Source organism: Symphalangus syndactylus, chromosome 18, assembly GCF_028878055.3.
Source record: "Symphalangus syndactylus isolate Jambi chromosome 18, NHGRI_mSymSyn1-v2.1_pri, whole genome shotgun sequence".
Classification (NCBI taxonomy): Eukaryota; Metazoa; Chordata; class Mammalia; order Primates; family Hylobatidae; genus Symphalangus; species Symphalangus syndactylus.
The window spans coordinates 25808831-25822054 of NC_072440.2; the positions used below are offsets into that span (position 1 = coordinate 25808831).

The following is a 13224-nucleotide window of genomic DNA, read 5'->3' on the forward strand; positions in this document are numbered from 1 at the left end:
ATCAGGCATTCCTCATAACATATCCCTGTCATTCAGAGATGCATGGCTGTGTTTAAAAAAGAAAATCTGGCTGGGCACAGTGGCTCGTGCCTGTAATTCTAGCACTTTGGAAGACCAAGGCCGGTAGATCACTTGAGCCCAGGAGTTTAAGATCAGCCCCGGCAACATGGTGAAACCTTGTCTCTACAAAAATTAGCTGGGCTTGGTGGTGTGTCCCTGTGGTCCCAGGTACTCGGGAGGCTGAGACTAAGGTGGGAGGATGGTTTGAGCCTGGGAGGCAAAGATTGCAGTGAGCCAAGATCATGCCACTGCACTCCAGCCTGGGCAACAGAGTGAGACCCAGTCTCTAAATAAATAAATAGAAAATCCATTGTGTTTTTAATTACCGGGGTGAAGGGGAGCTATTATTAGGCTGGTACAAAAGCAATTGTGGTTTATGCCTAATTGTTTTTTTCTAAGTGTCTCCCATAAAAGTGTCAGAACCCTAGCGAACCTGTGTGCAACAGACTGAATGTTTGTGTCCCTCCCAAAATTCGTGTGTTGAAACTCTAACGTCAACGTGAGGATGATAGGAGGTGGGGACTTTTGGAGGTTATTAGGTAATTCGTTGTTGACTGATTAATTGTAAGACTGCTACAAAGTATTTGCAGGTCTTTCAAATAAGGATGCTGTTGGAAATTGCTTTCCCGCAATTGCTGTATCTCCCATCCCACAGTCTCTGCAATATAACCTTGCCACTCCCCTCATCAAGAGGCGGGGTTATTTTCTTCACTCCTTTGAATCTAGGTGAACCCTGGGTGGAACCCTCATGAATGAAACCCATGCCCTTGCAAAAAGAGGCCAGAGAGCTGGCTAGTTCTCTTTCTGCCATGTGAGGATACAGCAAGAAGACAGTTGTCCGTAAACCAGGAAGAGGGCCTCATCAGAACCTGATCTGCTAGCACTCTGATCTCAGACTTCCAACCTCCACAACTATGAGAAATAAATGTTTGTTAAGTCACCCAGTTTTATGGTATTTTTTATAGCAGCCTGAGCTGACTAAGACACTATGCCTAGGGCAAATATGAGTTAAATCCTCCTTTCCCTTCTCCCAGGAAGTATGAAGTGGACTAGAACCAGGTCTTCTCTCCATACACCTCAGCAAAACCCCTCTTTGAACCAAAATAGGTGACTTGGTATCAGCCCCAAGAAAGGCCTGTTTCCTGCAGCCCTGTCTGTTTACTGCCAGTCTCCCCTGGGCTAGGCAGACATTCAATGCTCGGCATAATTTCTACGTGCAGCTTCCCTCATCATCTTCCTACTTGGCGCTTTCAGCACCTCTCCTTCCCTGTGCTCAGCTGTCTTCGCTTAGTGCCCAAGGAGGAGGGCATACTGCTTGAGGGGATGGTCTGCTCCTGGCGCTCCTGCCATCCTCCAAATGGCCCAGCATGGTGCCTTGCAATAATACAAAGTCAATGAATTGGTTGTTGACTGATTAATTGTAAGATTGCTACAAAATATTTTCACATCTTCCAAATAAGGATGCTGTTGGAGATTGCTTTCCCAAAATGGCTGCATCAGTATCTCCTGTTCCACAGGCTCCTCTGCAATATGTCCTTGCCACTCTCCTCATCAAGAGGTGGGGTTTATTTCTCCACCTCCTTGAATCTGGGTCAACCCTGTAACGGCTTTGACCAACAGACTATGGCAGAAGTTCCAGCGTGCCAGTTCCAGGCATGGCCCCTAACTAGCCTGGCAGCTGCTGCTCTCTTTTTATAATGCCTGCTCTTGTAATCCTCCCTTTTAGAGGCCAGTTCCCAGGCTGTAGGCTGAGGCACATGGTGAGGCCCAGGTGAGCTGCCAGCTGACAGCCAGCATTAACTGCCAGGCATGTGAGTGTACTCTCTTGGATATTGGGCTCAGGTAAGCCTTCAAAATCCTGGCCGACTTCCAACAGTAATCACATAATAAACTCAAAGTAAGAATCCTCTCAGCTGAGCCCAGTCAACCCACAGAGCCATGAAAATAATAATACATTGTTGTTTTAAGCCACTGAGCTTTGGGTTGGATTGTTAGGAAGCAATAGATAATGGAACAGATGCCAACAGCAATGACCTGTATATCTCTGACCAACTGAAATCTAGCTTGCATGATGCTAAATGCCTATATGACCTTGGATATGTGGCCTATCAAGTACGGGCCTCTTTGCCTTCATCTGTAAAAATGGCCCCTATATTAGTTTTCTATTGCTGTTATAGGACATTGCCACAAAATTAGTGCCTTAATAAAAATGTATTATTTTATAGTTCTGGAGGTCAGAAGTCTGAAATGGATCCCACTGGGCTAAAAAAAAAAAGTGTTCACAGACCTATGTTCCCTTCTGGAGGCTCTCAGGAGAATCCACTTCCTTGTCTCTTACAAGTTTTAGAAGCCTCCTATGTTCTTTGGCTCACACCCCCTTGCTCCACTGTCAAAACCAGCAACAGTTAGCTGAGGCCTTCTCACACTGCATCACCGACATCCTCGTCTGCCTCCCTCTTCCTCTTTAAAGGACCCTCATGATTACATTGGGCCCACCTAGTAATCCAGAAGAATCTCATTTTAAGATCAGCCAATTAGCAACCTTAATTCCATCTGCAATTTAAATTCTCCTTTGCCATGTAACATAACATATTCACAGGTTCCGGGAATTGGGATGTGAACATCTCTGGGGTGGGGAGCCTGACTTTGCCTACCACATCAACCCCCTTCTTTCTCTGAAATCACAATACTACTGGGAGGATACATGGGCCAGTAAATGTGTATGGTAACCATAACTATTATTTTATCCATTCCACAAAAAAAATATTGAGCACTGATTTTGTGCCAGGCACTATTTTAGATAGTGGAGGGATATGTTGGTAAACAAAACTGACAAGATCTCAGACATTACATTTCAGTGGTGGTGGACAATCAATTGATCCATAGATTGGTAGACTGGTAGATCAGATCAGTGGACTTAAATTAAATCTGCTTATTAGATTCTAGATGTTGTTAGAAGAATAACATCAGCTAGTTGTAAGTTCTACAACGAGACATAAAATAGCATGACTTGTTGGCTACTTTCTCATGGCTGATCAACAAAGCCTTCTTGGATAAGGTGACATTTAAACTGAGATCAGAATGGTCAGAAGTGCCCTCCCTGGGAAGATCAGAAGCCACCTAAAGCAGAAACAAATTTGCAAGAAACTCAAAGCAGGAACCCTGTAGTAGGAAGAGTTGTGGGAGTCCACAGCATTTACCTCTAGGCATCATGGGCTCCGTGTGTAGGGCCTACAGACTTTATATGAGCCAAAGAAACCGTTAAAATGTAAAACATAAAAAAATTATTGGTTCCACGATACCAAAAGAAAACCACAAAATTGAAGTGAATAAATATTTAATTGACATTCATACTTCATTGATTGTTAAATGTAATATTCATAAAATATTCATTACATTTATAAACAATTTGTAGGTTGCATTTTTTCACCTCCCTCAAATTCCCAATTATGCACACAGAGTTCTAAGAAATCAGAGTCAATCATAAATTAGGTGAGTCCGTCATAGCCAAATAATTGCAAAAAGCAAAAACAAAAAAGACTTTTAGAGCAATTAACAGCAAAAAAAAAAAAAAGTAAAGAGGAATGTCGGAGGACTTAAATATGTATGATAAAATGTGAGGTAGGACCTCCAGGAATATGAGTTCTTAGGACCTACAAAAGCCTTTATTGGACCCAGGGCAGTTAATAGGGCCTTAAAGAGAGCCTCTTGCCCTAACTCTAGGCAGCCCCTCCACCCAACACAAATGGAGGAAGCCAGCTGTCAACTACATTCATAATCTCACTCCAACATCCTCCTTAGAAATGACTCAACCCTTTACCCGCTCCCCTTGCTGATGGGGAGGTGGGAGGGAGCACAAAAGCAATCTCCTGGAAACCAACGCTCATCAGTGTCAGCAGGTGAAGCATATTCAAGATCAAACACAGCAATCACCTACAAATGTGAAAGCAAACCAAAGTCCAACCCATCCCAGGCTCATGTGTGTTCTTGCTTTTGGCTTCTTGCTTCACTCTGCTTTTCTCCCCAAGGTTTTCACTGGGTTGGACAGATAGGTGTGGATAGCTAGTGGGGGCTGAGGTTGTTGATTGAGAAGTGTGCTGATGAACTCAGAAAAAATTCTAGTAGTAAAAGCTAAAAAATGGATTCACGATCATTTCTAGGCTGCCTAGAGCAGCTATCTGAATGCACTGGCTGTAAGGACAGGGGCAATATGGAGCCTGCAGTCTCAGCTGGACGGGAAGAACGTGTGCATATGAAAATCACTACAAAGCAAAATACTTAAGGGCAAAACAATTAAGGACAAGGGTGAGGCAGGGTACAAAATAATGGAGTAAGCCTGACAGACTCTTGCTAACCTGGGAAGCCTTCCCAGGAACTTGAAGCGGGATACAGACTGGGGAAAAGGAGGCACCTGTGCAATGACTGTGGAGGCACAGCTCTCCACATTCTGAATATTTCATGGCTCCCATGAATTCTTAACTTTTTGTTTATTTATTGCATCAATAACCTTGCAACTTCAGTGGGACTCAACTCACACTACTTTGATTTTCCTCTCTCACAATCCTTGTGCATGTATATATAAATCCAATCATATTAATATTTACTATATTTTTTCAATTAGTGTTCTATGATTAATATGTTCAATATTGCAATATATTTTTAGTATTTATCACTATAATTTTTAACAGCTACAAAATTTTCCAGGTAGATGCACCAAACCTTCTTTCAGGCTTCTCCTACCATTCATTCCACGTATATGTTGTATCTAGTTCTTGGCTATTGGAGCTAACTTTATCATCTATCTGAATGCATGCAGCTAGCTTTCTGCCTTTTAAATTATTTCCTTAACATAATTTGCCATGTGTAGTTAAAAGGAAAGTGACAAATTGCTTTTCGAAAGATTATACAAATATACACTCCCACCAGCAGAATACAGGGTATCAAACATGCCAGTTTGGGACTTTATTCTTGATTGGGACTTTATTCTTACATGTTTAAATTTGTACTTGTTGAAAAGAAATTGTTTATATATTGTGTGGATATAAAGATCTCTAAAATATATTGGCAATCAAAAGAAACCAAGGTGCAGAGCAGCATACATTATATACTGTGCTACTGTTTATACAGTGTTGGTATATATATGTGTATGGATTTAATTACATTTTCCACGTGGATTCATGGAAAATTCCTGGGAGACTAAATAAACTATTAAGGATGTTAGTTCTGGGGAGTAAAATTGCGATGTGGGGTTGGAGTAATGCTATTCAAATTTTTTGTCATGAGTTTTCATTATAATTAATTAGAAAAACAGAAAAAGAAACTAAACCATCTGAAGACAAAGCCACTGCAGGGATTAAAAGCTGAGGCACTGGTGTCAGACATTAGTTTGAATCCTTGCACTGCTATTGACTAGTTGCATGATTCTGAATGATTTCCTTAACTTTTCCAAATTCTATTTTTGTGATCTAAAAAAAATAAAAACAATAACACAATCTCAAAAGTTTCAAAGGTTCTTAGCACAATGACTACATACAAAAGTATTCTGCAGGCTGGGCACGGTGGCTCACGCTTGTAATCCCAGCACTTTGGGAGGCCGAGGTGGGTGGATCACGAGGTCAGGAGATCGAGACCACACTGAAACCCCCTCTCTACTAAAAATACAAAACATTAGCTGGGCGTGGTGGTGGGCGCCTGTAGTCTCAGCTACTCAGAAAGGCTGAGGCAGGAGACTGGCGTGACCCCGGGAGGCGGAGCTTGCAGTGAGCCGAGACTGCACCACTGCACTCCAGCCTAGGCGACAGAGCGAGACTCCGTCTCAAAAAAAAAAAAAAAAAAAGTATTCTGAATTTAGAGGAAGGCACCATCCTTCCTTCTTCATGCACCAGGCTGACCACTTGAGCTTTCACACAATAAATATTTTTTCAGCGTCTTCTCTGTATAAGCCAAGCATGCACTAGTTTCTATGAGAAAACAAAGTAGAATAGAGTGTCTGTTTCTAAGCAGTGACAAGTACTTGCTCATTTTGCCCCATTTTCAATTATTCCTTCCCCAAAAGAATAGAAAGAATGGCATTGCTTTTGAGGACACAGTAACTGGGTAATATTAGAGGTAAATCATTAATTCTTACCAAAAACAAAGCATATTATAAATATTAATCCTAAAGTACCAGTGAGTGGATCAGTATAGGACCAGAGTTTCCAAAGAACATTTTAAGTCTCCTTCCCACTGCATGAGTGAACATGGTCTAGAACACATACTTTATTTGGAATGTTGATGTCACTTCCTGCTGTCAGCAGCACTTTGCTGCACTCTTCATGACCTCCTTCAACACTCAGAAAGAATGGTGTTTCTCCATTCTAACAAAAGGAAAAATAAGTTAAATTTAATTGCCCCTTGTCATGGAATGAAATTACTTGACAAACAACATGCTTTCTCTATGCCTTTTGTGCATTACTCTTAATAATGGATGGCATTTATTCAACAACTATGTGTCAACTTGTACTGCCAAGACTATACGCTTTGGCACAGTTAAATCACACAATGCTATAAGGGCAGGGTTAATATTATCCACATGTTACAGATAAGAAAACTAAACCTCAGCTGAAAAGTGTCAAAGTGGCTGGGTTCAGTGGCTCAGACTGTAATCCCAGCACTTTGGGAGGCTGAGGCAGGCAGAATACTTGAGCCCAGGAGTTCAAGACCGGCCTGGGCAACGTGGCAAAGCCCCATCTCTACAAAAAGTTAAAAAAATTAACCGAGTATAGTGGTGAATGCCTATAGTCCCAGCTACTCAGGAGGCTGAGGTGAGAGGATCACCTGAGCCCAGGATGTTGTGGCTACAGTTAGATAGGATTGCATCACCACACTCCAGCCTACACAATAGAGTGAGACCTCGTCTCAAAACAAAACAAAAAAAAAAGATAATCTCAGAAATAAGGAATTATAGTACAGTATGAAACACACAAAATTAGAAGTACATTTGTACCAAGTATAACTTTAATCTTTACAACTGATTAAATGTTACATGACATTTTAAAAAATAACATTAATTAAAAAAATCTCCGAACTTCAGTTTCCTGAAACTCAAGATAAATACTAGGAGGACAAAGTAAGAGTTTAATTCAGGCCAAAACATAGAGGAAAAAGAAGGAGCTGGTCCCACACAATAGCTACTTGGCTATTTCCCTTTCCTCATGCAGAATTTCCTAAAAATATTTGGAAGAAATGCAGAATTCCTCCCCCATTCCCTAATGATTTCCCTCCTTGGACATTATTCTGCTTAACAACTGCCTTAGGATAAATTCAGAAGGCTTTACTCATAGCTAATTAGGTATAAACAATCATGTTAACAGGAACACAAGAGTATAGAAACCAGTGTTCCCATTCCAACAAGGTGGGAAAATTATATTCCAGGCTGCTTTACCTGGGTGCCTGGGACAGCCATCTGCTTATAAAGGCATTTCTCCACCAGGCGCAGTGGCTCATGCCTGTAATCCCAGCACTTTGGGAGACTGAGGCGGGTGGATCACCACAGGTCAGAAGTTCAAGACCAGCCTAGTCAACATGGTGAAACCCTGTCTCTACCAAATATACAAAAATTAGTCTGGCGTGGTGGCATGCGCCTGTAATCCCAGCTACTCGGGAGGCTGAGGCAGGAGAGTCACTTGAACCTGGGAGGCAGAGGTTGCAGTGAGCCGAGATCACACCATCGTACTCCAGCCTGGGCAACAAGAGCGAAGCTTCGTCTCAAAAAACCAACAAACAAACAAAAAAGGCATTTCTCCCCATAATCTTTCTTCTCATTTTTCTAGGAAAATAGATGCAAAAAGACAAGTCCCAGTGGGAAAAATATATGTTAAAATAAAGTGTAAAGGAAACAATTCATGTCTTTAATATATCCAGAGCCTGAGAAGGTTTCATATCTTGGACACTACAATCTACCTCTAAGGATATACCCAAAGGCAATTGTGAGGAATTCAAACTAAGGTTTACATACAAAGAGGTCTGTGACAGCACTACCTATAATAAAAACTGAAACTGAATATCCAAGAGCTACAGAATAGTTAAGTGAATTTGGGGCAGCTGTGAAAAATATATTGTACATATATGCAGAGGAACACAAAGGAAACTGGTAGTAAAATCCATCGGATGTGTATAAGATCAACCTTTGAGCTGCACATGGTAGTTCACACCTGTAATCTCACTTGCATGGGAGGCTGAGATGGGAAGATCACTTGAAGCCAGGAGTTTGAGACCAACCTGAGCAACATAGTGAGACCCTATTTCTAATAATAATAAATAATAATAATTCTTTGAGTTTAGAGAAAACACAAAACTGCTATTTATTTTTTATCTTGAATTTTAAAAATTTATATTTCTAGCATATGCTTTATAATGAATTAATTGAATTATAAATGTATATGTGATAGCCACATGGTCAAACTTTCTTTACTGATATGGGTTTGCTACCAAGAATGTCTAGAGGCCACGGCTCTAGAGCATTCACGTGGGTCACTCTAACTGATCTGGCAATAGCTTGTATCAGGAAACAGAGGCAGCCCACAACTGGACAAACATTATGAATCATATCGAAAAAGATAATATTATCACTGTGCCTTTAATTTTGTGCAAATGAAACCTATCATAATCTGAAATTAAAGTTTCCTGGGCTTTATGAGTTTCCCCAATGTGCCCTGACTCCAAAGTTACTGAAAGGAAGATGAAATCCACATGCACGCACACATTCCAGTGGTTTAAACATGTTTTAATAGAACAGGGAAAGCATAACTAAGAATATAAATAACTAAGACTATAAATCCTGTGACTACAGGACTTGATCTCTGCTCTGGTTTGAATATTTATTCCCTCCAAAATTCAGGTTGAAACTGAAATCCCCAATGCAATAAGATTAACAGGTGGCCTTTATGAGGGGATTAGGTCATGAGCGCTAGCTCAGTCAACCAGGTGGATATAATTGTCGTTGTTTGAGCACATGCATTACATTGGAATGGGTATCAGTGGCTTAGAAGAAAATCTTAAAAACAACAGTGGGGCATTCTTTAAGAAATGCTGCATCTCCCGTGCCACTGTACTCCAGGCTGGGTGACAAAGCAAGACCCTGACGCTATAAGAAAAAAAAGAAAGTAAGAAAAAGAAAAAAAGAAAGAAATCGTCAAGACTGAATAAGAAAGTGATTTAGAAGAATCTAATCAGCATGAAATTTAGAAACAATTAACTGAGTTATTTTGCTTATTTTTTCCTTTATATATGCATGTAAAAAACTAAAAATCTAAACACATCTTCAAATAGGCAGCATAAAATAAATATTTTAAGTGATAATAAAGTGTTTTGTCATAGTTAAATGGCAGCATTATTTTTTCTGAGTGTTACACAAAATAATGGTGTGCCTTACAATCAATGGTATCTTAAGGTAAATGCTTATGATACTAGTTCTTTCCGTAGCTCTTAGGAGAGGCATCCAGTTTAGAAATGATCAGAACGTTAAACTGTGAAATCCAAGAGGACCCCACTTACCTGAGTTTCCAAACAGCCAGACAAAAAGTTACTGGACCATAGGTTAAGAAGTGATCATCCAGTGCAAATGACTCACAAACCTGCCTGCATAGCCACAGCCACATCCCCTCCAACAAATCCAGAACCAGTTTCTTTTTTCTTTCTTTTTTTTTTTTTTTTTTGAGACAGAGTCTCTGTCGCCCAGGCTCACGTGCAGTGGTACGATCTGGGCTCACTGCAACCTCCACTTCCCAGGTTCAAGTGACTCTCCTGCCTCAGCCTCCCGAGTAGCAGGGATCACAGGCACCCATCACCACACCCGGCTAATTTTATATTTTTAGTAGAGACAGGGTTTCACATGTTGGCCAGGCTGGTCTCAAACTCCTGACCTCAGGTGATCCGCCTACCTCGGCCGCCCAAACTGCTGGCATTACCGGTGTGAGCCACCACACCCGGCCCCAGAAACAGTTTCCAGCTCGCTAACACTCCACCTGAATGTACCCACCTCCCAAGTGCCTCAAACAAACCCATTCAAGCCCTCATTACCTACCTCACTCACCTGCTCCCCCACCACTGTACTCCCCAACAACAGCCCAAGCCAGATAGCTGGGGGCAGAAAGTTCTCCCTCTCCCCAAGTCCTGGTCACAAGTCCTGTGGACTCTGCCTCCTCCTGCCACTTCATCCTGTTTGTTGCTCATGAGTGTCTCAGTGAGAGGCCTTCCATAGGTCTTGTTTCCCCCATTTTGGCAGTCACCTGACTGGTCCTCCCCACTTCTGGGCTCTCCTGGCACCAGTCTGCCTTTCAAACGGCTGTGACAGTTACCTGCCCACATCTAAGATGAATCCCATCCCTTTTCACCGCTTAAAACCCTTCAAGGTCTCTGCTGGCAACTACATCAAAGCCAAACCCTCCCTCCTGTAAAGCATGGCCTTTCATCGTCTGTCTTCCTTGGCCCACTAACTTCCAGCTTTCCCAGCCCTCCTATCCTCAATTTCTGCCACCCTGAGCTTGTCAGCCCGGAACACACCATACTCTTGCCTTGGTTCTTTTACTTGGACTTTTCCCTCTGAAATACTTTATACTTGTGCCATCCTCAAAATCCCTGCCAACGTTCATTACAATGTCAAGACCCAGATAATATATCACTTCTTCTGTGAAAACTGTAATTTCTGAAAAACATCTTTCTCTGTGTTTTCATGGCATTCTCTGTAGACCTTTATTATTGCATGTAGCCCAATACATTATTTGTTTTGCATGCCCTTCTTGCCCTGTAGGCTTCTAGAATAAGAATACATACTTCATCTGGCATACAGTACATATTAAATGTTATTTGAATGAATGGGCGAATAAATGAATGGATTAACAAATGAAGTGCTGTGGGATACTTTGAAAAATAAAGTAAGAATCTTTCAGCATCACATTTTACACTCCATGACACTAACACCTTTGTTTTTCTCCCACTCTTTTCTTGAAAGCCATTCCTCCAACCCTTTCCCATTTAAGTCCTGTGCCTGTAATAAGCACTTTCACGTACCTCATTCATCTCATTTATATCTTGCCACTGGGTTAGCAGCACCTGCACTGCAGGACTGTGACCATGCTTCGCAGCGAGGTGCAAGGCAGTGTTTCCCTCCTGCAACAGAGACACACTAGACGTAGAATCCCCTGTGCCGGGAAAGCATGCTCCTTCAATGTTAAGGGCTGCAATGGAGTTTCTGGAAGTTTTCATTTTGGTTAAAGCTGCGGTCCAGAGTGTGGACCACTGTATCTGCAGTTTTAAGTGAAATTTATACATTTTTAAGTTTTAAGTAAAAAGGTATAGCTTTTTGAACCAGTAGGAAAAAAATCATCCATGCTCCTTGTTCTAATTTTGCTACCAATTGCTAGCAAAACATGGTGCAACAAAAGAAATTCCATTTGACCTATGTGAGGGTAAAATGGTGAAAGATTTATGGGAGATCATTTTAGCAATATCGTACACCCAAAGATTTTAAAATGTGCAGAAGCCTTTGACCCACAATTCCACATCTAGGAATTTCTCCTAAGAAAGTCATCAAAGGTGTACATATAGATATGGACGTCTACCCCAGGGTTTTCCCCTTCCCTTTCATATAAGGCTGAGCCTCCAGGAGACCTCATGGGAGGAGAGAAGAGGGGTGGAGTTGATCATGGAAAAATCCATGTGGTCTATTGACTTCACAAACATTTATGAAGCAAAAACTGCCAATCTGGACAACCCACAGCAACAGTGGAGGGATTTTGCCTGGATAGTTAATGATTCTCTCTGAGTACAGTAGCAATTTAACTCTCCTGCTGACTAAAATGCCCTCACCAAATCTACATGCCAATTGTTACCCCTCTACATGAATTGTTACTCCCCTTTCTCTTGTTCTCAGCAAAGAAATAAAAGTCCAACTCACCTTGTCCTTTTCTGAAGTATGCAGGTTTAGGAAGGTAAGTTTTTCTATCATTTCAACATGGCCCCTCTCAGCTGCCAAAAGAAATGGTTTTCTTCCTTTCTAAAAATCAATCACAAACCTCAAGCATTTATTACACTCTTAGTGAACAACCAAGACAACGGACAAAGCTAGCGACATTTCAAGGATGATGGGGAGTCCAAGATGGCCCTTCTTCAGGGAGGAAGATGATGCTATCTCTGACTCCAAACCAGATCAGGTCTGGGTTTTCACTCAAAACTGTGGGAGACTCCACATCAGCATGAAATCTGTTTCATGGTGGCACACAAATACTGTTCAGAAAAGGTCCTCTCAAGCATCAGGAGAGGTGCAACATCACAGTCAGATGACAAGATTCCCTTTTAAATATAGCAATATTATGAACTTTATTTATTCCATAGTTATTTCACCATTTACTGAGAAGCTACTATGTGTCAGACCCTGTCTCAGGCACCTGCACATCATACTAAGCCTTCCCTTACTCTGGGGCTTATTATTTATGTGGCTCATTCAGACATGACATTTGATTAACTGCTTCTCCTTAGGCCTTCGTTTCTTCCTCATAGATTTATCTACAACATCTACTGAGAATCAATAGGAAAACTCTTGAGAATAGGTCAATACAAAATGGAATCAAGAAATGAGGCATTACCCAGAGAATATAGATGAAATGTTTAGGTTTGATTTTTTTAGAAGATAAGCTCAAATATAGAATTTTCTGATTATGGAATTCCTCCTACTTTTTATGATGCCAATGGAGACTACATTTTCCATAGCCAAAATGTCATCAAGAAAAGTGAAAGACCTGTCTTAGTCTGTTTTGTGTTGCTATAACAGAATACCTCAGGCTGGGTAATTTATAAAGAAAAGAGGTTTATTTAGCTCACAGTTCTGCAGGCTGGGAAGTTCAAGGGCATGGTCTTGGCTTCTGGTGAGGGCTTTCACACTGTGTAATAACATGACAGAGAAAGTCAAAGGGATGCGAGCATGCGCGAAGGGACAAAACCCAAGAGCATCCTAGCTCCCACCTTTGTGGAAACTAATTTATTCCTATGAGAATGAATCTAGTCCCACCAGAGTGAGAATTCAGTACCTGAAGAATGTCACCAAGCCATTCATGAAAGATCCACCCTCATGACACAAACATCTCCCAATAGGTCCCACCTCCTAACACCACCAGATTGGGGATCCAA

The 13224-nt window shown here is 41.4% G+C and overlaps 1 protein-coding gene across 1 annotated transcript in view; it reads right to left on the reverse strand.

Annotated features, from left to right (window-relative positions):
* The window catches only part of ANKDD1B (ankyrin repeat and death domain containing 1B), a 60283-nt gene that overhangs the window by 19764 nt on the left and 27295 nt on the right, over positions 1 to 13224 (reverse strand). The window contains exons 6-7 of the mRNA XM_055252259.2: positions 11996 to 12094; positions 11110 to 11208 (exon numbers count right to left, since the gene is read on the reverse strand). Coding sequence (XP_055108234.1) covers positions 11110 to 11208; positions 11996 to 12094 — 198 coding nt within the window. The remainder of the gene's footprint in view (positions 1 to 11109; positions 11209 to 11995; positions 12095 to 13224) is intronic.